At 57.5% G+C, this 26,253-nt stretch overlaps 1 protein-coding gene across 8 annotated transcripts; it reads right to left on the bottom strand.

Annotated features, from left to right (window-relative positions):
* Window positions 1–1,067: 1,067 nt before the first annotated feature.
* On the bottom strand, window positions 1,068–26,253 carry TPM2 (tropomyosin 2). Of its 8 annotated transcripts, none has more exons than XM_081213368.1 (9): window positions 26,001–26,253; window positions 25,510–25,635; window positions 9,036–9,169; window positions 7,963–8,080; window positions 7,796–7,866; window positions 6,978–7,053; window positions 4,761–4,823; window positions 3,491–3,560; window positions 1,068–1,330 (listed from the first exon to the last, which is right to left on the bottom strand). In XM_081213368.1, the coding sequence occupies exons 1-9, from the start codon at window positions 26,112–26,114 to the stop codon at window positions 1,248–1,250; spliced, it is 855 nt and encodes a 284-aa protein (XP_081069494.1). In that variant the 5' UTR covers window positions 26,115–26,253; the 3' UTR covers window positions 1,068–1,247. The 8 variants fall into 8 exon arrangements, with proteins under 8 accessions (XP_081069494.1, XP_081069492.1, XP_081069498.1 ...); XM_081213366.1 differs by lacking the exon at window positions 6,978–7,053 and adding an exon at window positions 4,956–5,031 and having other exon boundaries at window positions 26,001–26,250; XM_081213367.1 differs by lacking the exon at window positions 1,068–1,330 and adding an exon at window positions 2,696–3,207 and having other exon boundaries at window positions 26,001–26,251.

Here is a 26,253-nt window from a genome sequence, read left to right as displayed (position 1 = left end):
CAACATAAAACCTTTCCCCCGCTCTTCTCGCCTCCAGCTTCATCCCTTTTGGACTGACCACTTTCACACCCTCAGGCTGGGAAGCTGGATGATCTCAAGCTTACATTAGTTCTCCCCTCCTGTCCAAAGCACCTGGCGGGCTCTGCTAGGCAGAAATGAATCCCTGCCACCCCCACACCTGGGGCCACGAGACAGAGCATGGGCGCCAGAGCTCTGCAGAAGGGCAAGGCCACCCCAAGGGGCGCAGGATGGTTGCCCCAGGGTCTCCGGCACCCAGCAGGCATTGCAGCCAGACCTGGAAGCCTCCATCCTTCCTACAATTAGGCGGGCTAAGTAAGAAGTGTCTCTGTGTCCCACTGAGGGCCAGGTCTGCATCTACCTCCTCTTCAAAACATGGAAGGTAGGTCCTGGTTCCACTGTGTCCAGTCCTGTAGGGCTCTTGGCCCCCCAACAGGGATCTCCTCCTCCTCCTCCCTGCCTGGCCAGCCAGCCTGCCTCCCCTCAGGCCCCATTGTGGGCTGCAGCTGTTTGTGGAGCACCTGGCTTGGTGTGCAGAAGAGTCCAGGGTCCATCCCACCTAGAGAGCAGCTGCCAGCCAGTGCAGACAACACTGATCTACATGGCTACCTTCTTCCAAGGACTTCTCAGAGACCCCTTGCCTTCTCCTTGGAGTCAACCACCAGGGCTGGCCCACCCATGAGGCAAGGGTGGCAGAGCCACAGGGCAGCAGATCAAAGAAAAGCACTGCCTCCGGGGGCCCCACAAATCGAAGGCGCTGCTGCTCTCCTCCCCTAGGGAGCAAATGGCAGGTCTCCTGGGCGCTGCACTCACCCCTTAATCCCAGGGGGGGGGGTTGTGGTTCACCTCAGGTGTCAGCCCAGACCACCCCAAAAATAAGAGGGGCCACAGCTCTTCCCTAGCACTCCCCCACCCCTCAAGGGAGTATCCACAAGTACCTTAGTCTCCCCCCAGAGGACAACAATGAGGCCTATGTCCAGAGACCCCCACCCCCTGCCCCTCCCTCCCCGCTGCCCCACCCAAAAGAGACCTCGGGAGACACAGCCCTCCTCTGTTCAACTTGCTTTAATAACTGGACAGGCAGGTGAGGGGCAGTGCAGAGGCAGAGCCCCACAGGGGCCAGCACAGGCCTGGGGGGCAAGGGGGCTTCCCTTCAGCAGGAGGTGCTGGCCGGGCAAGAGTGTGGGGCGGGGTGAGGGGGCCGCTGCTGCTGCTCCTCCAGACCCTCCTCAGAGGTTGTTCAGTTCCAGCAGTGTCTGGTCCAGGACCTGGTGGATGCCGACGTTCTCCTCCTTGGCGCTGGCCAAGCTCTCTGCAAACGCAAGGCAGGCAGGCACCCAGGCACACCCCACCACCACCAGAAGGAAGCCCACCCCCCCCCCAGCCCAGGAGAGAAAGAGGCAGGAGATAAAGAGGGAGACACACACACACAGAGCGAGGGCCCAGTCAGTTCAGCGGCTCCATCCAACAGCAAGATCCGCCCCCTCCGCCCCAATCCCTGGAGGGCAGCTGAGGTGGCCCCTCCGTCCTGGTTGCCCAGAGGCCTGCCCTCTTCACCACCACCTGCTCCTAAGGAGAACAGTCAGCTCCGGTCCCCAAACACCTTGGAAGAGGGTGTCGATCCGTGAAGAGGAGCAAGGCAGCAGCAGCAAGAGGAGCAGTTCAGGAGAGATGGAGAAGCAGAGAGGAGAGACGCTGCTTGCCAGGATCCTGTCCCATTCACCCCACCCCTTGTCAAAAGGGGCTCCCACCCTGCCCAGCATCTGCTGAGCTCTTCTCCAGCTCAGACTGGGAACCACGCCTCTCTTCTGGGAGGCCCATCCTCCAGGAAGGCGTGCAAGAGAGGAGACCCCCTTCCCAAATCCTCTTGCTCCAAGAAAAGGGCTTCTCAGGGGGGGGGGGAAGGGAGGGGCAGGAGAGGGGCTGCCCCCCCCCATGAAGCAGGCAAGGGCAGGGGAGCTGGGGGGCTCTCAGTTGTGGAGGCCGTGGAGGACCAGCCGCAGCTCAGTAGCCAGGAGGCTGTTTTTCTCCTCCTCCTGCCGGGAGCGCTCTGGAGGGGAAAGATCCATGTCCAGCAGCCAGAAAGGAGAAAGAGAGAGACAGAATGAGAGAGAGAGAGAGAGTGAGGGCAGGAGGCCCGTCAGCACCAGAGGAAAAAGGGAAGCCCTGGACATCCATGCCACGTCCCCATAGCCTCTTGGAGGGAGCAGCTGGTTGAGACCCCCAAGCCCCCCTCCAGGAGCCAGAAGCGTTTCCATGGGACAGCTGCCAGGCAACCCAACCAAGGACACCCCAGTTATCTCCTGCCAGCTGCCATCTTCCCCAATCTGGAGCCAGGGGAGGAGGCCGGCTGCAGGATGGAGGGCAGCAGACAGGCAGGGGGCAAGAGGCTCCCAAGGGGTCACATCCCTCAGTGCCCCCCAGAAGGCTGGCCAAGGGCAAAGAGGCAGGACCCTCCAAGCCCCCTGCCTCCATGGGGCTCACAGGGAGGGGGGAAGCCCTTTGATGCCCCCCCTGCAGGGGCAGCCCTTGCCCACTCAGATGCCAGGGTTCAAGGAGGGAGGGAGAGGTTGAGACAGCAGATGAACTAACCAGGCATGTTGGGCAACCGGTGAGTCCAGAGCCCCACAGAGGAGGAGACAGAAATGGAGGCGAGAGAATGAGAGGAAAAGAGGCGTTTGCTGAAACTGTTTATTGAACCCGAGACTGGAGAGGAGAACAGAATCATGAAAGGCAGCATGGAGGACAGACAGTGGGACGGACAGACAGGCAGAGCCGAGAGGGGCACAGCAGGGCCTCAGAGGGACCTGCCAGGGGGGTGCAAGGCTGCTTTCCACAGTGGGGTCTCACTCCCACCCACCAGGGAAGAGGCCCAGATCCCCTTACCCCCCAGCCCAAGCTGCGTGCCTGGCAGAGCCCCCAAACGCCACCTCCTCTGCCAGGAAAGGCACTTCTGGCACTGGCACAGAGCTCCCCACCCCCTATCCCCACCTGAGGTAACTTGGCCTCCCCTCCTAACCCCCCCCCCCAGCACACACACAGGGGAGCACTTGGGGGTGTATCCTGGGCAAGCGAGGGGGAGGGTGGGAGCAGACAGAGACGGAGCTCAGAGGGAGGTGATGTCATTCAGGGCATTGTCCAGCTCCTCACTGATGGCTTTGAACTTCATCTTCTGGGCATAGACCTCGTCTGCAGGTGTGCATGGAAGGTGGAGAAGGTGGAGGCAGTGAGGCAGAGCAGAGCAGTGCAGGGGGGTGGAAAGAAAAGAGTGAACGTGAGAGGGAGGGAAGAGAGAGGAAGAGGAAAGCAGGTGGCTGGGAGAGAGACGAGGTGGAGGAGGAAAAGAGGAGGAGGACACCCTCACCACCTTCACAAGGACCCAACCCTCTCGGAGCCCATCCCCTGCTCTGGCTCCCAGCCCCACCCCTTCCCAGCCCAACGGAGGGGGCAGGCGGGGGGAGCACCTTCTTACCTTCCAAGTCGTCAATGGTTTTCTCCAACTTTGCAACAGACCTCTCAGCAAACTCTGCCCGGGTCTCAGCCTGTGGGGGAGAGACAGAGAGGAAGGAAAGAGATGAAGAGCCCATTGGGTAGGAGACTCAAGGGGGGGCATCCTCCCAGGTTGCTTTTGGGTCCAGAGCTGCAACCTCCACCCCCTAGAAGACAGGAGCAGCTCCGCAGCCGATCCCCATTCTCCAAGCGTTGCAACACCCTCCAGAGCAGAACACAAAAGGCTCCCTCTTCTGCCCCCCCCCCCCATCATGAGCAGATGGTGAGAATATTCCTCAGTCCTTCAGTTTGGGGAACATATTTTATTCTCACCCCGATCTTGTTGTCTTACATCCCCTTTACTGATGACTGATCTATTGTTCATTTATGGTCATTTTATTCTGTCTTCTTTAATTTTTTTACAGTATGTTAAGAAGCAGTTCCCTCCTTTGGGGGTTCTTTGTACAAAGCCTTGCACAAATAAAGAAACTTCATGGTCCCCTCAGTTAAGTGGCAGCTCTGGCTTCCCAAGATGCGTGCACAGAATTGTAGAGCTGAAAGAGACCCCAAGGGTCACCCAGTCCCTGTGCAGGGATAAGAGTTCATTGGGATTGGGCTCTGCATAGGGATCACAGCTCCAGGCATTAAGTCGGCCATAGCGACTCCTCTCCGTTCCTTCCACACATCCAGGGCTGCTCCCCAGCCAGACCTGCCTCTTGGGTCTAACCAGCAGGAGCAGCCAAGGCTGCCAATCCAGCTCTGGAGTCAGGATGGTGGTGTGAGGGGTGCCTGAACCCCAAAGGAGGTTACACATACACACACACACAGCGCTATTTGGCATGGGGGTGGGGGGAGGCTCCCAATGCAGAGAGCCACTGGGCAGCTGGGTGGGGAGCAGGAGAGATTTCGGCTCAGGCTGCTGCAGACTGAAAGGGTTCCTCACTCCCCCCGCCCGCCGGGAGGGTCTGGCCCTGACCACCCCCAGACTCTGCGCTTGTTTTGCTTCTGAATGCCTCTCCAAACGGTCCATCTTGCTTGCATGGAGAAAGTGGAAAGAGAGAAGTTTCCTCCTCCTCTCTCTCCTAACTCCAGAGCTCATGGGCATCCCGTGACGCTGAACGTTGAAGATTCAGGGTTTCTGACTCAGGATCTTTCCCCCAGCCCAATCTGCTACTGGGACTGAACTTCCTGCCCCTCAGCTTCAGCTTCGGATGGAGAGGGGAGAGGGGAGACCCGTCCCAGGCGCTGCTCACCTCCTTGAGTTTGTCCGTCAGCAGCTTGATCTCTTCCTCGTATTTGTCCTCCTTGGTGGAATACTGGAGATGGGGAGAGCAAGTGTGAGGGCGGAGGGGGAGGGCAGCCCCTGTCCCACTCCAAGCAGGTCCCTCCCTGAAGGAAGCCCACCCACCCTCATCCCACCAGGAAGCTCCATACCCCGCCCCTCCTACCTTGTCTGCCTGGGCCTCCAGGGACTTGAGGTTGTTGGTGACAATTTTCAGCTCTTCCTCAAGATCCCCACATTTACTGTGTCATGTCCAGAAAGACAGAGGCAGGCGCAGGACAGGAGGAGGAAAAGGGAGAGAGGGAGAGAAGGAGAGAGGGAGAACCAGTTGAGACAGCAGAGAAGAATCTGAAGAGGAAGAAGCAGCAGCAGAAGAGAGAAAGCAGCAGCGGGAGGTTCCTCTGGTGCCACAAGAGGCATCGCCAAGGCCCTGAGAATCCCCCTTCTCTGTGTGGGGAGAGACACCAGCCGTGGGTCTCCAGCAGCAAAGCAAGGCCCATGTGTCCCGCAGGCATCTCGAGGCCTCTGTCTTGGCACAGCACACTTCCCTGGGCTGAGCTGAGACAAAAAGCTGCCTTAGGGGCAGGCGCAGGCCACAACCCGCATTACAGCGCTGACGGACAGATGTGTGGGTGTGCATCAGGCTGAGGGCCAGCTCTGTCTCTGCAAGGCCAGGAACCTTCCTCGGACCCCTTGTGACTCAAGCTCTTTGCCCTGGTTAAGGTGGCTGGGAGATCCCCGTCTCCTTCTGGGCTGCCAGCAAACCACGTCACCATTCTACTGTCGCCAGGGCCAGGCTGGCAGCCTGATTCCTGCCCCATCACTGCCCATTCCCCGCTTGTGGGGTGCTCTCCCCAGGGAGGCTTGCCTGTGCCTTCGATCTATATCTTTAGATGCCGGGCGGACATTTTCCTGTATAACCAGGCCTTTGGCTTCTAACTATCTGTGTCTTTTCAGAAGTTGGGGCGTGGTTTTTCTGTACAGTCATACCTCGGGTTGAATGTGCTTCAGGTTGAGCACGTTCGAGTTGCGCTCTGCGGCAACCCAGAAGTAACGGAGCGCGTTACTTCTGGGTTTCGCCACTTGCGCATGCGCAGATGCTCAAAATGATGTCATGCGCAGAAGCGGCAAAAAGCAATGCACGCATGCGCAGACATGCCGTCACTAGTTACGTTTGCTTCTAGATGCGAACGGGGCTCTGGAACGGATCCCGTTCATATCTAGAGGTACCACTGTATTCCTTCCATCCTGGTTTTAATTGTTTTTTATTATTATTATTATTATTATTATTATTATTATTATTATTATTATTATTATTATTATTTGAATTTATACGCCACCCTATACCCAGAGGTCTCAGGGCGGTTCACAGAAAAGATCAACATAAAAACCACAATACAGCCAGCCTCAGGTTACAGACGCTTCAGGTTGCGTTTTTTCAGGTTACAGAGCGCCGAAACCGAAAGTACTAGAACGGGTTGCTTCCGGGTTTCGGCGGTCGTGCATGCGCAGAAGCACAGAATCGCAACCTGCGCGTGTGCAGATGCGCCGCTGCGGGTTGTGAATGCTGTGGGTTGCGAATGTGCATCCCACACGGATCACATTCGCAACCCACAGTGTCCACTGAATATATAATCAAAATAAAAACATCAAGCCAATAACCCCCCCCCAAAAAAAGCCACATTTTAAAAGGGCATAGGGTGTGTGCATCTATGTGGGGTTTTGTTTGCTTGGTACTAAGTCACTTTAGGTTGCCTTGAGCAAGATAATCTGACCCCAAAAAAATACATAAATATAACACATATAAATGAAATCTCTTGCTTGGTGGCTTTTGCTGCACTCGAGAGGCCCCAGCGTGCCTCTGGAAGGCGCCAGCTGCCCTCCATTCCTAGCCAGACAGCCGTGCCACCCTTGCCCAGGGTGAGCCTCTGCAAGATGGCCAGACGCAGAGTGGGGCCAAAGCCACCTCTCTGTCCGGCATTTGGCCGCCTCTCACGCCTCCCCTTGAGGGTCCTGCACGGGGGTGGCATCTGAGCACAGAGCGGAGAGGCTGGATGGGAGAGGAGAGGAAGAAGTGCTCAGAAGGACAATGACCAGAGGCAGCAGGAGCAGGAAGTGCGCACAGCTCAGAGAACGAGAGAGAGAGAGAGAGAGAGAGAGACGGAGGAGGGGGTCCCCTGCTCAGTACCTCTTCCTCTGCAGCCATCAGGGATTTGAGGGCCTGATCCATGGTACGGAGCTCCTCTTCGAGCTGCCTCATGCGGCTGGGGGGGGCAAGGGGGCAAGCAAGGTTTAGCAGCGGGGAGGATGCAGCCCCCCTGCAACGCCCTGGGCCTGGCTGCCCCCAGAGAGCAGGACAGGTGCCCTGCAAGGGGGCCCCCACTCAAGGCAGTCACACGTATGTTAACCTTGGAAGGCAAAAGGGAGCTGGCTCTCCCTGGGGTTCAATCCTGCCTGCACTCTTTTCCTTACGTCACCATGAGATGCTCTTGCGGTGGGGAGGGAGTAAAAAATGATGGGAAGGAGCCAAGGGGGTCAGCTCCACAACAAAGAGGGGGTGGATGAAACACCCCCCCCTTTACAAAGGAACACCAACCACACACGGGGGGGCTGTGCAGCATCAGCAGACCCCTCCTCACAAGAGCCAAGGGAGGGGAGGGACGGCTGGCCTTTCTAGCCCTATTTGGGCCTTGGAAGCCCCTCTGCCGCAGGTGCTCTGCCTCAGGCCACGTGGCTCAAGGACGGGGGGGGCAGAGGATGAAGCCCCCCCACGAAGGCCAGGGACCCCCTCTCCAGGGCTGGGCCTGCAAAAAAGCCAAGGTAGGTTCCCTTCCTCCCCCACTCCCACCCCCATGGGGGTGGGGGGAGAGAAGGACCATGCTGGGAGCTCCAGTCCCAATGCGGCACAGCCATAGGCACTCTGGTGTCCAGCCCTGGTGCCCCCCCCCCCTCAAGGGAGGCCCTGGTGCCCCCCTCAAGGGACCCTCTGCCTGTGGCCACACTCACCTCTCGGCCACCTCGGCCCTCTCCTCTGAGCGCTCCAGGTCCCCCTCCAGGATCACCAGCTTACGGGCCACCTAGGAGCCAAGCAGAAGGACGTCAGGAGGGCAGTCCGGGGAAGTGGGGCAGCTGCTTCCCTCCCCAGGCCCCCTCCCCCCCTGGGCCCCCCTCACCTCCTCGTATTTGCGGTCAGCATCCTCTGCAATGTGCTTGGCCTCCTTCAGCTGCATCTCCTGGAGCTCCATCTTCTCCTCGTCCTTCATGGCTCTGTTCTCAATGACCTTCATGCCTCTGGTGGGGAGAAGCCACAAGCCCCGTCAGCCACAGGGCCCAGGACTGCCCCCCCCCCCAGAGTCCCAGAGAGCCTCAGGAGCCCCAAAGAGAAGCCCTAGAGTCGGAAGGGACCCCAAGGGTCATCTAGAGCAGCCCCAGGAAGGCCACATCCTGGCTCCTCTTGGCCCTGCTGGCTTCGCTTGCACACCCAAGGCAGAAACTACCCCAGAAGCTCATCCAAGACAGGCTCTCGCCTCACCCTCCCTGCCCAACACCCCCCACACAGAGGAAAGCAAAGGGGCAGCCTGCATGGGAATGGTCCTCTGAGTGACCCCACTGAAGGCTCTGAGGGGGCAGCCTTCCCTGCCCAGAGCAGTGGCCAACCTCGCAGGGAGGGCCAGGCCACACAAAGGAACCTCAAGGGTCTCCATCATGGCACAAGGGAGCTGGGAATGGGCTTCTCTCCCGGCTGCCCTCCCTGCCTTGGAAAAGCCAAAGCCAGGGCCAAGAGGCCAAAAAGACTGCAGCCCCTCAGCAGCCTGGCTCCCCTCTCCCTCTGGCCAGAGCTGACAGAACCTCTCTCCTGTGGACTCTGACACAGAGACCCCCCTGCCAATGGGGGAGGGTCTCCCAGTGGATCTCCTCCTGACTGGACTCTGGGCAGATCCAGAATGGCAGCAGGAGAGTTGAGAGGAGGAGCATGAAGCATTGAGGCCTTCCTGCCTTTGAAACCTCGCCTCATCATATCCAGATAAGGGATGAGTCGAGAACAGCACTTCCTGCATCAGAAGGAGGGAGGTCTGGATGACCTCTGAGGTGCCTCCCGACTCGACACTTCGGCTGTTCTCTGTCTCATTTCACATTCCCGTATTCAGATCTTCATCAGAGGACCTTCTTTGCCCCGGGGCCTTTCAAGCCCACCCAAAGTGGCCCCAAGGCAGCTGTGGAGAGCTCAAGCAGGCCCCTCACCCACCTCTCGCTCTCGTCAGCCATCTTCTCCGTCTCCTCCAGCTTTTGCAGGGCGGTGGCCAGGCGCTCTTGGGCTCGGTCCAACTCCTCCTCCACCAGCTGGATGCGGCGGTTGAGAGAGGCCACATCGGACTCAGCCTGGAAGGAAGGAAGGAAGGAAAGAAGAGGGTGCAGAGGTCAAGCACTGGCACAGCCCTGCTCCACAGCCCAGCCGCCCCCTTCCAGGCAAGTGCTGCCCTCACCATGCCGCCCAACCACAGCCCCATAGGGCTGCCCACTCCCACCTCACAGCCCTTCCCAACATAGCTGTCAACTTTCAGATTTGAAAAGAAGGGAACAGCAGCCTCAAAAATAAGGGATCAGTAGCCTCACCTGTCCCGGGGACAGTCTACAGGATATCTAACAATCCGGGATAGCAGCGGGAAATGGCACTGGAATAAGGGAATTTCCCACAAAAAAAGGGAAGGTTGACAGCTATGCTTCCCACCCCACAGACGCCAAAACACGACCCCAGGAAAGCCAAGGCCATTCCAGGCACATGAGAAGCTGTGCACACTTGGTGGATCCAGCCAGTCACTGGTGGGCAGCCATGACTTGCAGGGTGCCAGGCAGGAGTCTGTCCCTGGGGGTGACACTCTGCCCCTGAGCTCCAGCCCCTCCCCTCTCCCTGCTTGACCCCAGTCAAGGCCCAGCCAACTCAGAAGCCAAAAGGGGCCTTGAGCCGCCAACAGCCCCCCACCTGGCCCCACAGATCACACACACAGCCTTAGACCCCTTTCCCACCCCAGTCTTGGGCATGCAAGAGCCTCACCCCCTTCCCCATTGCTGGCCCTTTGGGGAGCCCCAGCATCTTTCCCCAAATCTCAGCTCCTCTGCTCTCCCCCCCCCACCCCGGCTCACCAAGCCCAACGCCCCTCAACTCAGCTCCCATGATCGTGCCTCACTTCTCCTCGCCCTGCTCTTGCACATGTGTCCCCCCCCCCCCGAGGCATGGGGCGCAGTTTCCCTTTTGAAACTCCCACTGGTCTCCTCTTGGCCTCACTTCCAGGAATCAGGAAAAGTTTCCACTTTCTTAAATTTAGCTGATTGCAGGTTCTGGGAGCTTGCAAGTGGGGTGTTTGCAAGGATTGCAGGAGGTGGTGGAAGAGAGTGATCTTCTGTGAGAGTGATCTTGTGCCTTTGGCGTGAAGGCTGCTTGCTTGTCTGAGCTGCTTGCTGGCTTGAGGGTGCGGCAGAGTGCTCTGCTGAGCACATGATCCTGAGTGGGAGGCGCTACTGCTGAGAGGAAGCTGGGCTGAAGGAGGAAGTGAGTTGGGAAGGAGATAGCAGCCAGCAGCAATCACAGTTTCACTGGTTTCCACTTCTGGGAGTTTGTGCACAGAATCCCTGGCCAGGACACTGAGTGGGGGAGGCCCCAAGTCCTGTCTCACGGTGTGCATAGGACCAAGGGGCATGGAGGGTGAGGGAGCTCCTGCCATGACCTGCAACGCCTGCGCCATGTCGGTCTTCCTACCGGAGAACGTGCAAAAGTGCAAACTGGTTGCCTTACTGGATGAGAAGGTCCAGCAACTTGAGGCCTTCCTAAGCACACTTCGAGGTACAGGAACACATGCAGGTTTCTCGACAGAGCTGAGCGGATGTGATAGAACAACAAGACTGGTGGGATGCCCCTACAGAGGAGGCAGATCGCCCATTGCAAGAGATGAACCCCTGGAGGAATGTGGCACACAGAAGTGGGACTGTCAGGAGCCGTGCTGGGTCATTGGGGCTGCAAAATCGCTTTCACCCCAGACACCAATTCTGGGCCAGAAGAGCTGGGACAGCAACTGCTGACCTCAGAATACACCAAGATGACTGTGAAAGGTACAGAACAAAGAATGATTCCCGCTACCCCCCAAAGGAGGAAGAGATAGGAGGAGATGGGTTTGGAGAAAACATTTTCCGTTCTTGACCTGGGACTCAGCTAGATTGGTAAAGAAATGTGTTTTATATGTGATATAGCAATGTGACACCAGATGGCGCTGCGGAGTAAAGTCTTTCCCAACCGGATTTCCTTGGATGAGTTTACAACACATGTAACTGAAACGCTTCTTTGATGTGTCTGGATCCAGCCCTAACCCCTCCAGATCCAAGGCTGCGAATTGTGGATGAGTATGCTGATAACCCACTTGCTACCTTCCAAGGAAATGATCTCAGACAAAGGGAACTGCTGTCTGGAGAAGGCAAGTTGAGAGGAAGGAGTAGGAAGTACTCAAACCATAAGGTTCCTGCCTTTGTGATCTATCCCAATAATATCCAGATAAGAGGGTGAGACTCAAGAGCAGCAGTGAACCATCTGTCAGGAGGGCTCTGGTGGCGTTTCCTGCTTGGCAGGGGGTTGGACTCGAGGGCCCTTGGGGTCTCTTCCAACTCTAGGATTCTAGGATTCTATGATTCAGTGGGAGACCTTAGAACACTTCAAGGAGGCTTTGGAAGGCAGAGTGCATAGAACAATTGCTGCCCCTCCCAAGAAGAGAAAGAGATGAGTGGTGGTAATAGGGGACTCCCTACTGAGGGGGACAGAGGCAGAATTATGCAGTGGAAACAGGATGTCCCAGGAGGTGTGCCGCCTTCCAGATGAAAAGATTCATGATGTGACAGAGAAGTTGCCAAGTCTTATAAAGCCCACTGACCGCTACCCCTTCCTTCTGATTCATGTGGGTACAAATAATACTGCCACACACAGCCTGCGACATATAGCAAGGGACTATGAGACTCTGGGCAGGAAGCTGAAGAACCTTGGAGCACAGGTGGTCTTTTCATCACTCCTTCAACAGGAGTTGAAGGCCACTGCCCAGGAAGAGAGGAAAATACTGGAGATAAACCACTGGCTGCACAGGTGGTGTCGTCAGGAAGGGTTTGGCTTCTTGGATCATGATCTTCACTTCATTGAGGAATGACTTCTGGCGAGAGATGGGCTGCACCTCACAGCGGTTGGCAAGAATGCCTTTGCTATGAGTCTCGTGAACCTGATCAGGAGAGCTTTAAACTAGATCTTGAGCAGGAGGGAGACAACATGACAGACAACAGAAGAACACATGGTACTGGAGATAATAGCTTCAGTGATGCACAGAAAACTGAGGTGGTACTCCAGAAACCCGCTAAATAATAATAATAATAATAATAATAATAATAATAATAATAATAATAATTTTTATTTATATCCCGCCCTCCCCAGCCGAAGCCGGGCTCAGAGTGGCTAAAGGGCAAGAAATCACAAGAAAGAAGCAGCTGGAGGAACGACTCGTGGTTTCAGTTGTCTCTACACAAATGCACAGAGTATGGGAAACAAGCAAGACGAATTGGACCTTTTATACAGAATGGCAAATATGACCTGGTAGGCATTACTGAGACTGGGTGGGATAAGACTCATTACTAGAATGTAGGAATTGAGGAGTATAACCTGTTCAAAAGGAATAGACTAAACAGGAAGGGAGGAGGAGGACCATTGTATGTAAAGAATGTGTACACTTGTGAAGAAAACCATGACCTGGAGCATGGAAAGCAGATTGAGAGTATATGGATAAAAATTGTAGGAGAGAAACACAACAGGGACCTTACTGTGGGGGTCTGCTATAGACCGCCAAGCCAGACTGAAGACTTGGGTAAGGCCTTACTAGAGCAGATTACCAACCATTCAAAAAGGAGAGATATAAACATGGGGGACTTCAGCTTCCCCATATCTGTTGGAACTCAGACTCTGCCAAAAATGTAAGGTCCAACAAATTCCTCCATTGTCTCAATGACAATTTCATTGAGAGCTACTGGATGAGATCCCAAAGAGTCCAAGATGGATGAGAGTTTCTTAAAAGTGAAATACTGAAGACAAAAATGCAGACAATTCCAGCAAGAAAGAAAACTGGGAGGCATTTAAGGAAACCGGTGTGGCTGCATAAGGAGTTCACAGATGAGCTGAGATTTAAGGACATGTATAAGAAATGGAAGAAAGGGGAAGTCACAAAGGAAGAGTATACATGAGTAGCCAACAGTTGCAGGGTGAAGGTCAGGCAGGCTAAAGCTCAGAATGAGCTCATGCTTACAGGAGAGGTTAAAAATAATAAAAAGATTTATTCAGCTATGTTTGAAGCAAGAGGAAGAACAAGCAAGTGGTATGTCCTCTGTGTGGAGAAGACGGAGAAACTCTCCTGGGTGACAGAGAAAAGGCGGAGCTACTCAACACCTATTTTGCCTCTGTCTTCACCCAAAAGGAAACTGATGCCCAACCTGGCGATAACAGAATAAATGATGTAAGGAGGGAGCTGCAGCCCAAGATAGGAAATGAGGTAGTAAGGGAACACCTAGCTCCTTTAAATGAATTCAAATCTCCAGGGCCTGATAAGCTGAATCCAAGAGTACTAAAGGAGCTTGCGGGCGTAATCTCAGAGACTATGTCTATGATCTTTGAGAATTCTTAGAGGACAGGTGAGGTCCCTGCAGACTTGATCTGGGCAAATGTTGTCCCCATCTTCAAAAATGGTGAAAGATAAGAACCAGGTAACTACCGACTGGTGAATTTGACGTCAAGACCAGGAAAATTCCGAGAACAGATAATTCAATAGTCGGTCTGTGAGCACTTAGTAATTACAGCATTCTTTTCTAAGACCCAGCATGGGTTTCTCAAAAGTAAGTAATGCCTGATGAATCCCATTTCTTTTCTTTTTTTAATGGAGTTGCAAGCTTGGTGGATCAGGGGAAGGCTGTAGACTTAGTGTATCTTGATTTCAGTAAGGCTTTCAACAAAGTCTCGGATGATATTTTTGAAAGGAAGCTTGTAAAATATGGGTTGAACAAGGTAACTGTTAGGTGGATTTGTAGCTGGTTGACTGACTGAGCCCAAAGAGGACTCCTTAATGGATCTTCGTCATCCTGGAAAAAAGTGACAAGGGGGGTGTCACAGGGTTCTGTCCTGGGCCCGTTGTCCTTCAACATCTATAAATGACTTAGATGAAGGGGTTGAGGAGATGCTCATCCAATTTGCAGATGACACCAAACGGAGGGATGGCCAATGCCACAGAAGACAGAAGCAAGATTCAAAATGAGCACAACAGCTTGGAGAATTTGGCACAGGCTAACAAAGTGAATTTCAACAGGGACAAGTGTAAGGTTCTGCACTTAAGCAGGAAGAACCAGATGCACACATATAAGATGAGGAGCATCTGGCTTATTAGTAGGACATGTGAAAAAGATCTAGGGGTCTAAGGACCACAAGCTTAACATGAGTCAACAGTGTGATGCAGCAGCAAAATGACTAATACTGTTCCAGGCTGCATCAACAGAAGTATAGCATCCCAATCAAGGGTGGGAGAAGTCCCAATCCATTCTGCCTTGGTCAGACCACACCTGGAATACTGTGTCCAGTTCTGGGCATCATAATGTAAGAAGGATATTGCTGAGCTGGAACATGTGCAGAGGAGGGTGACTAAGATGATCAGGGGTCTGGAAACCTTGTGGGGAACCGTTGAAGGAGCTGCTTGTGCTTAGCCTGGAAAGAGGAGACTGAGAGGAGACAGAGAGCCATCTTCCAATATCTGAAGAGCTGACACATGAAAGATGGAGCAGGTTTGTTTTCTTCTGCTCCAAGAGGTAGGACTCAAACCCATGGCTTCAAGTTACAAGAAAGGAGATTCCAACTAAACACCAGGAATAACATTCTGACAGTAAGACTGTAGAACGGTCTCCCTCGGGAAGCTAGACGGCCATCTGACATGGATTCTTGAGCTGAGATTCCTGCGTGGCAGGGGTTGGACTAGATGACCCTTGGGGTCCCTTCTATCTCTCTGATTCCATGAGGTGATCCTGTTTGTGCTCTTTAGTCCCTTCCTGCTTGGGCTGTTCAAGGGGCAAGACAGGGGCTCTGCCTGCAGAAGGTCTCCTGTCACTTCCCAGGAAGGTTCCTTCCCAGCTCTGGCCGGCAGCAGCTCCCCCAGGCTCCCCGCTGGCCAGGCGCTTTCCCTTCTGCTTCCTCTCCCTAGCGCTGGCCCCACTTGTGCAACATCGCCCCCTCCCTTCCCCAACTCCCCCCTCCTTCCATCTCCTGCACTTAAGACTGAACATCGGCAGGCCAAGACTTGTAGGCTTATAACTTCATCATGCATTAGGCACTACTGGGGGTGGGCAGGGCAGGGGGGGCCCCCGCTCTCCCTCTCGGCAGCACAGAAAAGAGAAAAGAACAACCTCCTTCTGCAAAGCCAGGATGGCTCTGCTCTGCCTCCACTGTCCCCGAATCCCTGTTGCAGGACCCCACAGGAGGGGAGAGGGCTCTTGCCCCCAAATCCTGCTGGAGAGCTTCCCATAATGGGCAGCTATTTGGCCTCCGTGAGAAGAGGGTCTGCATGGGGCCTTGGCCTGATTCAGCGGGCTCTGCCTAGGTGATGCTCCTGAGACACACCCCCCCCCCCGCCCAGGTCCCCAGCCTACACAAGAGGAGTGCCAGGCCACCTGCAAGGTGATGTCACAGCCCAACTTTTGTGTGGTGAAAGCCTTTGGCCCAGGGGCTGGTGCCACCTCTGTGCCGCCCAGCACAGGGCAAAGAGCAGCGCAGGCAGGTCCTGGGAAGCTGCCCCACCCAGACAGGATGGCTGTTGGGCCGCAGCAGCCCAGCTGGGGGTCCAGGGCAGCAGCAGCAGGAGCAGCATGTGGGGCGGGAAAGGGAGGCAGCCCAGCAGGGAGGGGGGAGGAGCAGGAGCAGGATGGGTGCTTTGCCTGCCTGCGCTGGAGTGACTAAAGCGGCAGGAATGCCTCCAGAGCAGATTCGCTCCCAAAAAGGAGATGGACGGGAGCTGCTCAGGGGCTGGGGGGTGGATTTCCTGTTTATTGCAGCTGCAAAGCATGGGGGTGGGATTCCCCCTCACTCCCCATCCATGCTCTGGCTGAAGGGAAGGGAGGAGCCAGCAGAGGCAGGCCTCCTCCCCCACCTCCCACCTCCCCCCCACTCCCTCAGCCCCTCCCTCCCCCCACATTCCAGCCAAGGGAGGTGCTTTCTGCTGCTGGTTCAGGCCCAGGGCTGTGCAGCCACGGAAGGCGGAGGACCACAGAGCGGCAGAGGGCCAGGAAGCAGCCTTCCCCCAAGACCCTTGGAGAGCTGGGCCCAGGGAAGGAAGAGGCAGCCGGCAGCAGAGGAGGCCGGAAGGGCTTTGGGGGGCACAGGACCAAGGAGGAGGGGGAAGCCCAGCTTCTGGGATGCTCACCTGGAGGAGGACTCCTGAGATCAGAAAAGGAAGTCTCCACGCCCCCCCCCCTTCCCCATGGCAATATAAAAATGCCTGGCTAATGCAGCTCTGCATCAGGTGGTTGGACTAGATGACCCTTGTGGTCCCTTTCAACTCTCCAGTTCTGTGATTGCATTCTTGTACTGGTAGGGCAAGGTACACTGCCTCTGGATAGGGAGGCTCTAGTCTGAGCTAGCAGGGTCAGCCATCCTGAATCTGCAATGATTGTCTTTATGGGCCAGACTAAAGGCTCCAGCAGAGACAGGCTTGCCCCTCCACCTGCCACCCAGAGTCCACACAGCAGTGCACAGTTAGCTGCAGAACTCACTGCCACAAGACACACCAGCAGCCACAAAGGAATTAGGCAACGAATGGAGCCAGGAACGGCCAGATTGAAAGGAGCATAGGAAGCTGCCTTCTATGGCCACTGGTCCATCTGCCTCTGTATTGTCTACACTGACTGGCAGCAGCTCTCCAGGGTTTCAGGCAGGGGACATTTTCAGCCCTACCTGGAGATGCTGCTGGGAATTCAAGCCAGGACCTTCTGCAGTAACCAGGACCAGCCCAAAACATTGTGGTGTAGGGAAGGAGGTGGCATGAAGATCTACATTAGAAACAAGGGGAGGGGGAGAACGGTCTGCTGCCTGAGATGGTCACCTCACCTTGCCTCAAGGGAGGGCCGGCCCTGGCACTAACCACAGGGCTCTTAAGACAGGAGGCTGCACACCAGAAGCAGGAGGAGGCTTCTGAGTACCAGAACAGCCGTAAGGCAAGACCTGCACTTTCCTGAATAACTTGTTGGCTGCTTCGACCTGCAGAACTGGCCCTTTTACAGGTGCCCCATAAAGTGCCCCAGCACTCTGGAACTCCCTGCCTATTGACATCCGGCATGCACCTTCCCCGTATTATTTTTGATGCCTTCTTAAAATATTTTTGCTAGCCTAGTCCTATTCATTCACTGCTGATTCTAACCATTTTTCAATGTTCAATTGCTGGTTTTTATTGATAGTCTTAATATGTCTTATGGTTGGACAGTGTTCTCAAAGCTACGAACATAAGTTTGACCAAACTGCAGGAGGCAGTGGAAGAGAGGAGGGCCTGGCGTGCTCTGGTCCAGGGGGTCACAAAGAGGCGGACACGACAAACGACAACAATATGTCTTACAAACCAGTTAGATGTTTTGTTACAGTCAAGTCGTATATAAATTTCATAAACTAAACAGAATTAGAACGAATTGTTTGGCTGTTGGTGGAGCTACGGGCCCCGTCTCTGATAGCTGACCAAGATTCCAGCCTGAAACTCTGGCCAGCTGCTGTTGCTCAGTGCAGGCGAGCCAGGTGAGCTTCCTATGGGGACCCAAAGCTGCTTGTGGGGTCAAGGCTGTTGGGCCTTTGCAGCCCAACTAAGCCAGGCAGCCTTCCCACTCCAGGCCTCGCCCAATGGAGACACGGGGGGGGGGGGGAGCCTGGCCCTGGGGCTAAGTCCCCCACCCCAACCAGCAGCCCACTTCTCTTTCCACCACACAACCAGCTTTGCCTTGGGAACAGCCCACCGGTGGGATTACTCAAGATCCTTGGGGGAGGGGTGCACAAGGAAGGAAGGCCCTCTCACCCACCCAGAGGGCCAGAAACTGGAAGGAAGAAAGCCCTCCAGAAGGACCTCTCTGGCTTGGGAGTCCCAGCCACAGGGAAGGAGGCGCCTGCTCATTCCCTGCACTGCAGAAACGCTCTCACAGCTCTGCAAAAAACCAGACGGTCCCCTCCTCATATTTGTGCCCTTCCCCCAGGTGTACGGTGCAGTAGATAATCTGATTCCACCTGGGCTCAGGGAACAGCCAAGGGACTGGAGGGGGGCACCAGCTGGGGCTGGCCAGGAAGCCACCCGCAGGACTCCTGCCAGCCTCCTGTCAATTATTTACCGGGCTGCTTCAGTTCCAAGAGCCTGCAAAGAGGAGGGGTCAGGAATACAGGGACAGACACACACCGCCTCAGTACCGCACCCTCATTATTGTCTTCCTCTTGGAGGCAAGACCACTTTCAAGCCCCCCCCTCCCCGCCAGGCCAGGCATGTCCCACACCCCAACCGTCCGAGCCCCCCAGAGAATGATGTCACAGGCAGTAGCAGGCCCTGGCCAAAAGGGGGTGTCAAGCTGACCCAAATCCTGTCCCCCAACCCATCCTGGCTGCCTAGCAGCTCCCCACCTCCAGCTCTTGCACAGCCAGAGCTCTCCCTGCAATGCGCAGCGCACTCTCTTCTCTCAGGTAGGTCCGCACCTGGATCAGCAGGAACCTCCTTCTCACGCACCGCTGAAATGGCACCAGGATCCCACCTTGCCCTCTTTGCACTACTAGAGAGATGCTCCTGGGAAGGGGCGCGAGGACCAGAGTGAGGATTCAGGGGCAGGAACCCCGGGAGGAGGAGGCGCTGCAAAGAGGCCCGTGGGCAGCGTGCCAGCCTCGCACCCTCCGCTCCCCCATCTGGGAAACGGGCACAAGGGCGTCCCCTGCCCGGAGTGGCTGAGAGGGGAGCTGGAAGAGCTTCGCGCGCCTCGCACATGCTGCTTCGCTAGAGAGCAGAGCCCTTGGCGGAGACCCCGTCCTCTGGGACCCCCAGCACCCTCCAGAAGGACCCCTCTCCCGAGGGTACCCATGTGGCCCGCGGGCGACGAGGCCACGCCCCTGCCGCCTTCGGCCGGGAAAGGAGCGCGGAGGAAGCGGCGCCTCCCCGGATCCAGGTGGGCCGGGCGGCTCAGCGCTGGGCGGAGCGCGAGCGAGCGAGGCAGGCAGGATGCAGGCGGATGCCTGGCGAGTCCCCCGACGGGAAGCCCCGCCCGGTGGAACCGGCCCTCTGCACATGCTCGGGAACCCCGCCCTTCCGAGGCGCCGCTTCCTTGGGTCGCCCCGGGGAGAGCCCAGCGCCGGGTGCCCCGCCAGCCCCCCACAAGCCTTCAGAGAAAAGGTCGCCCGGGGCTGGCGAGGCCGTCGGCGCTCCGGCCGAGCCCTTCCGGGGGCGAAGCGGACCCTCCCGGCCGCCGCCGCCGCTGCCGCTCTCTCACCCGCTCGCGGGCCTGGCGCTCGGCGTCCACTTCCCGCTGGAGGTGCTCGGCGCGCTCCTCGGCCTCGTCGGCCACTTGCTGCAGCGTCTGGATCTTCTTCTTGACCGCCTCGATGGAGCTGCTCCCGGCCATCTTCCCGGGCGGAGGCGCGGAGGGGCGGGCGGAGGCTGGAGCCCGTCGGGGGGCTGGATCGGGGGCAGCGGCGGCGGCGGGCTGGCGGGGCTCCTGGCCCGGGCTCTGGCTGGCGCTCGGTCGCTCCGTCTGCTCGCCTACCCGCCCAGCAGGAAGAAGCGCTCAGGATGCGGGGCGAGGCGGCCTTCCGCGCCCCGCCTCCGCCGCCTCCTCCTGCTGCTGCCGGCTCTGCCCCTCGTGCGCCTCCTCCAGCGCGCTGGCCCGGCCTCACTCTTAAAGAGCCCGCCGCGGAGGCAGGAAGGCAGGGAGGGGGCTGGCGCTGTCCGTCGGGGGTCGCGGCGCCGTCCAAAGCGAGGCAGCGCGCGCTAGGCGGGCCTGACTCAGGCGCAAAAGGCGGCCACGCGCAGGCCCGGCCATTGCAGCCTCCTGGCAAGCGGGGGCCCCGGACTCCCCGACGCTTCCTCCGGGGCAGCGTGCCAAGTGTCGGGGCCCCGGGAAGAGCCTCGCTCGCCCGCCCGGCGGCTTCATGCGGTGGCCTCGGGGAAGACTCCGCTGCGCCCCCTTCTGGGCTCGCTTTGCCCCACAGGGCTGATCCGTTGGCTACTTGGCTGGAGGACTGAGAAGAGCACCCAGCCAAGCGGGGACTTTAGGATCTCCCTGCTGCTGTGACTCCGCCGAACTCGATCCACTGCCACTTGGTGACCTTCGGAGAAACTGAACGGAGTCTCCTCATCAGACTTGGTCAGCTGCTGGTTGCTGCAAAGGCACAAGAATGAAGGCCACATCTGCTGCTCCAAGGCTGAGCCATCAGTAGAGATCTGTGTTAAAAGAGATTCTTCGAGGGACACTCTGCATGTGCTTTGGGGCATTTCGTCCTTGGAGCTGCAGAATATTCGGTTCTGGTCTTCCTTTCTTGCAACATGGCACTCAAAGCAGCAGCAGCAGCAGCCCCCACGAGGCTGCTCCAGGGACTCACCAATCCAGGCGCTGGCCAGGTGGTTGCCTCCTGGGCATACCTGGCACCCTGTGTATGCTCAGAAGCCCGTGGACCAGACCTGTGAATCACAAATGGGCAGAGGGCTGATGGAAGAAGCGTGTCCCTAGTCAGGGCCCCTGGGATTTCTCTGCTCCTTTTTAAGCTGCCTTTATCCCATTAACCACAGAGTGTTTAGATGACAGCACTGCACAGCAAGGGGGAATAAAATTCTGCTTAAGAACCTGAGAAGGGCCTACTGGATCAGGCCAGTGGCCTGTCTAGTCCAGCATCCTCTTCTCACAGTAGCCAACCAGATGCCCTAATGGGAAGCCCAATAGCACTTCCCCCTCTTCTGGTTTCCAGCGATTCACATTCAGAAACATTGCTGCCTCGCACTGTAGAAGCAGAGCAGAGCCATCTTGGCCTGGAGCCCTTTATAGCCTTACCCTCCATGAATTTGTCCAAGCCCCATCTAAAACCATCCAAGTTGGTGACCATCACTACTACTTGCAGTGGCCGACTTTGGGGTCTCAAATTTCAGCAGCATCCTGTGCAACACCGAAATTTGGTGCCCTTGCCTCTTTCCATCCCGAGGCTCCACGCCCAACTGGTTGCACTTCCCTAAATCCGCCTCTGACTTCTTGCGGGCGTGAGTTCCATAGGTTAACTGTGCACTGTGTGAAAAAGTCCTTTCTTTGATCTATCCTGAATCTGCCAACATTAAGTATCATTGGATGTCCAGGTGGTCTAGTGTGGAGAGGGAGACAAGTTTTTCTCTTGCCACTTTCTCAATGACTTCTATCATGTCGCCTCTTCCTTGCCTTTTTTGTATACTAAAAAGGCCCAAGCGCTGCCACTTTCCTCCATCCCCACCATCATTTCAGTTGTCCTTTTCAGAACAGATCTGAAGTCCTTTGCCCAGTTCTGGGCTCCTCCGCTTTGCCACAGATAAACTGGAATGGTTTCAGAGGAAGGTGAGAAAGATGCTCAAGGAGTGTGGGAAACTAGTCCTGCGAGGCCAGGTTGGAGGAACTGAGCCTGCTTTCCCTGGAGAAGAGGAGACCTGAGAGCCTTCTTCCTCTTCCTCATTGTCTTTGCTGAAGGGCTGTCATTAGACAGAAGAAGGCAAGGAGTTCTTTTCTGCTGCTGTCCCAGGTGGCAGGATGAGATCCACCTGGCTTACATTACAGGAAGGCCTCTTCATTGATGGTAGGAGCAGTTTGAGGGTGGTGGGAGCACTTCCTGCTCCCTGGAGGGTGAGCCTCTCCGTCCCACGTAGTCGTCTTCAAGCAGGACCCAGACATCCATCTGTTTTCTTTTTGAGGTAGGGGCTCTAGCTCTGGGTTTCCTCCACTGAGCAGGGGGCTGGACTAGATGGCCACCGAGACCCCTTCCAGCCCCTTCTTGGGTGAAACAGCTGGCGGAGAAGGGAGAGCACAGCCATTGTGGCTGGTAGCTAAGCACCTGCCACCTTTCGGCATGATAGGGCTCCTCCAAAGCAAGTCCCAGCGTGTGAGTGCGTGCGTGCTGGGGAGGGGGTGTCACAACACTCTATGGCAAGCTGGATGTGCTCATACATCTCCCATGTGTTTCCACTTCCTGGTCTCTTGAAATACTAGGTTGCTGCTTGCTGCATTGGAGCACAATTCCTTCTCTCTGCCTTCTGCTGAGTCAGACGACTGGGGCCATCTAGGTCAGTAGTGTCTGCACAGGCAGGCAGCGGCTGTTCCAGATTTCAGAAACAGAATGTCTCCCAGCCCTGCCTGGAGTTGCTGCCATTGGAGTTGAACATGGGACCTCTGCGTGCAAGGCAGGTGCTCCACCACTCAGCTGTGTCCTGTCTGTCTCTGTTTTATATCATCAAAGCTGCTTGAATAGTGTTGGGTATTCAGGTTTTACCTTCTTTTACTATTTCCTTGCACAGCTCCCAGAGTCTGATAGTTCTTGAATGTCTAATGTTTTAATTGAATTGAATTAATTATGTTGAGATTCCTTCATTGCAGGGCTCTAGGGTGCCAGTAGCCATCTGTGGCCACTGGCTTACTTTCTGTTCCGGAAGACCAAGGAGGCTTGCACCTGAAAGACTCCCTAGTCCAGGGCTGGTGCTTGGCAGAGTTGCAGGAGCCTCTAGGGAGCCCCTCTCCTGCCTTCAGCTGTGAGGGTGCCAGAAGCAACTCCCTTCAGGCTGTGCCTGTGCTATAGCCATTGTGCGACATGGCAGCCTCCTGGTGCACAAAGAGAAACACCAGTCCCCTAAGGCAGAAATGCATGTTGGGAAGAGTCTTGGGGTCCAAGGGTGGGCTGAGCCAATCCTGCTCTCAGGAGAGCAAACCTGAAGCCCAGCCTTTGCTGACACTTAGAAACACCCTCAGGGCCACATCCTCTCCCAGGGACACCGCGTGGCTCTTCTTTGGCTAGGCACCGCCACCCGCTCTGAGGCCGGAACTCAGAGGTCAGGGTTTCTTCCTGTCCCTCTAGGTCTAGGGTGTCCCTCCCCACGCAACCACGCTTGCCAAGTTTCCTCCTGGGGAGGCTGTGAGGCCAAAAGTATCGGTCTCACAGGGCCAGGGAAAGATGCAACTGGCCTTTGACATTTATGATCATAGTCCCTTCTGAATGGGGCAAGTTGAGGCCCCTGGACCAGTGAATTTGGGGCCACCTCCCCTTTTGCCTCCTCCGATCACGTCTGCACTGTGCTTTCACCCTGGTACATTCCCAGGCTTCAGTTCCTCTCTTTCCATTCAGGAGGAAAGAACACCCATGGTTTGTCCCCATTCCCATCATTTCCTGCTCTGATGCTACACATGCGCACCTACATGCTTCCATTCAAGGACCTCCACCTCTCAGGCACTTGCCTTGTCTCCTCCAGCCCACTCAGGCCCCTGAGCAGCCACCTGTGGTGCCCCCCCTGCTTTCTCCTTCCCCAGGGCCTGACCTGCCTCCCCTCTTGCTCAGCCTGGCCTCCCCCTGCATCCAGTGGCGGCTTCTCCAGCGGCTGGCCTGGGGGAGGCCAGATGACCACCTGGGCTCTGTCCCCCCCCCCCATGACCAGCCCTTTGAAGTGGCATCAGTCAGCATGTGTGTGCTGGACTCCTGGAAATGGGGGGACCTGGAAGGCGAGGCTGAGGAATGGTGCCAGGCCAGCTAGCCTGTTTCCGAGCCAGAATTTCTGCCTTGGTCTTGGTGCCCCAAAGGGGCCTGGAGCCATTGCAAAGCAGTCCGGTGTTCCCTTCCAAGTACAAGCGCAGGAAATGGGGGGGGGGGAGACTTCTCAAGGCAAAGTCACCTTTACATAAGGACTCATAAGAAGCCACACACGCTTCCGGGATGGGGGGAGGCATTTATTTCCCACATAGGGTTGCGAAAAATGTCCTCCATTGGCAGAACATACGAAACATGGGGCAGCCCCGGCCTGCCTGCCAGAGCCCAGCTGCACTGGGGAGAAAACCTGCATCTGCCTCGTTCTGGACGGGCCGCGATAGGAAAAGGGGGACCTGCCTCCGAGTGGGGCAGGGCCAGGGCGGCTGCGCTCCTACATCCCGGCAGTTGCTCTGCGCCAGTCAGCCCCCCCCCCCTCTAGCCAGTCTCCTCCTCTGGGCTCGGGGAATGGCCAAATATGAGCAAAGGCGGCGGAGGCTGGGACGGGCGGGAGGCTGCGCAAGACCGAGGGCGGAGGCTGAGGAATCGTAGGTTCAAAGGATTGAGAAGCTGGAAGGCACCCAAAGGGCCATCTAGTCCACCCCCTGCAATTCAGGAATCGCGGCCAAGGAGGATCCCTGGTGGAGGCGGGTGCCCCTTGGGGGAGTCGCCCGCAGCCTCCCGGTCCTGCGCCCAAGGGACTGGCTTCGAGGCTCATCTGCGCCCTGCAGCAAGCTAGGAGAGCGGCCCTCGTGCCAGCCTGCGGGAACTAAGGGGCATCATCCAGCCATGGGCCCCTGTGCACTGTGGCCTTGGGGGGGGGGGTCAGCAGGTAGACCGTGTCTCCCGCCTTGTGGCAAAGCTCTGGACCAGGCTGCGTCGCCAGCCTCCCGCCTCTGGGTTAAGCCTCTGGAGGAAGGAGCATGCGAGAGCCTATTAGCACCCCGATTAGCACCGCCTCGCCTGGCATCTGTCTGGCTCGAGCCCTCCGCGAGGCGGAGTCTGCAGACGGGCTCTGCCTGGAGGGGTCATATCTGCTGGCAGTGCCCACTGGCACTCGAGGAGCAGCCAGGGCGGCCTCTGCTCCTGGACTGCCCGGCATGATGGGCTGCGCGTGTGGGCACCGCTCAGTCCCGGCCAAGAAGGGGCTTTCCCGGAAACACTGGGCAGGTGCTGGCACAGTGCCCGAGCTGTGCGCGGACCAAGCAGCCAGTAGACCGCCGGGAGAAGCCCGGTCCGAGCACTAGAGACCCCGCCCCGCGCTCCCCGCTTCGCTCCAGCCGCGCAAGTTGCGCCGCCTCCTCTCCCTCCCGCTGTTGGCGGCGGGTCCGGGCTGGCGGCGCTCCAGGCGGCGGGTCCCTTTTAGGCGCTCCTTAAGACCCCCTGATCGCCTTTCACCCGGGCCTCGAGCCTGGCTCGGGCAAGGAGCATTTATTTATAGGGTGTCAAATGCCCTCGAAGGAGGCCGAGCCAGTGGCGGGTCCCCCGAGCGGGCTCCTCTTTAAAGCCCTCGCAGCTGTCGCTCCCTGGAGCTCGGCCGGGCCGGAGGAGCGCGCCGTGTCACCACCTCCCGCGCCAAGAGCCCCTTCCTGGCCCCGGGGAGACCCTCAGCTAACGAGCGCCCAGGAATGCCTTGACAACTTGATGGGCGGCGCGGGTGCCAAGGCCCGCGCCCGGAGCCTCCCCTGCCCGCCCGCCCCGTCTTAATGGCCCAGTGACGGCTCAATTCATCCTCGGGGAGGGAGGGAGGGGGGAGGCCCCACTGGCGGGCAGCTGCTCGGGGCTTAACGAGCCCGGAATACCTGGAGGGGCCCCGTCCCCTATGCCCTTGCTCCTCGGCGCCACCCACCCTGGCCCGGGCAGGATTGGCCCTCCGAGGGCATGCCTGCGCCTTCCCTTGCCGCCCCTCCGCCCCGCGAGCCGGACTTACGTCGCCGGCCTTCTTCTCGGCCAGCTCCAGCTTCTCCTGGGCCTCCTTGACGGCCTCCGAGTACTTGTCCACTTCATCCTCCGTCCCCTTCAGCTTTTTCTGCAGCCCCTGCTGCTCCTCCTCCAGCTGCGGGGGGTCGGGGAGAGAGGGGGGGGAGCGTCAGCGGGAGGCCGATGCGCTGCTGCTCGCTCCTACCCGGCAGGAAAGGGGGTGCCCGGGGGGGGGCAGGAGGGCATTCCTGCACTCAGGATTATCTGGGGTGGGGAGCCTCCAGAGATGGGAGCCCAGCGGTGGGAGTTGGGAGGGCATCTGCCTGACTTAGTCCGGGCAGCTGGAAGCGGATTCACAGCTAGTGGGTGGGGGTCTTGCCTGGCAAAGTGTCCACCCAGATCAACTGTCGGGGATGGAGGGGGCTAGTGAGGTGTGGTTCCTCCTGGGGGTCTGCCCTTCTGGGGAGTGGGCGCCAAGAGGCCTGTGGGGGGGGCGGGCACCTGTTTGCAGCGGTCCTCGGCCTGCTTCTTGTCGGCCTCGGCTTGCTCCGCTCGGTCGATGGCGTTCTCCTTGTCGAGCTTCAGCATCTGCATCTTCTTCTTGATGGCTTCCATGGCTGCGGCTGGAGAGGCGTCGGGACCCGACGGGAAGGACGGTCGGAGGCGCTCGAGCGGGCGAGAGCGAGAAGGAAAGGCGAGCGGAGCCGCGAGCGGTGGATACTGGCTGCGCGCCCCGAGCGGCTCGCACTGCCTA

The sequence above is a fragment of the Podarcis bocagei genome, assembly GCF_964188305.1.
Source record: "Podarcis bocagei genome assembly, chromosome: 11".
NCBI lineage: Eukaryota > Metazoa > Chordata > Lepidosauria > Squamata > Lacertidae > Podarcis > Podarcis bocagei.
This window is presented reverse-complemented; position numbering and strand designations above follow the sequence as displayed.

What these genes read in the sequence shown, in the direction of transcription:
- TPM2 (XM_081213368.1), bottom strand. Translation starts at nt 26,114, where the DNA reads ATGGAAGCCATCAAGAAGAAGATGCAGATGCTGAAGCTCGACAAGGAG. An exon ending in AGGGCCGAGGTGGCCGAGAG is followed by an intron (nt 7,054 to 7,795) that starts GTGAGTGTGGCC and finishes TGCCCCCCCCAG; the next exon opens with CCGCATGAGGCAGCTCGAAG. An exon ending in TGATGGCTGCAGAGGAAGAG is followed by an intron (nt 4,824 to 6,977) that starts GTACTGAGCAGG and finishes CCCCATCTCCAG; the next exon opens with TATTCCACCAAGGAGGACAA.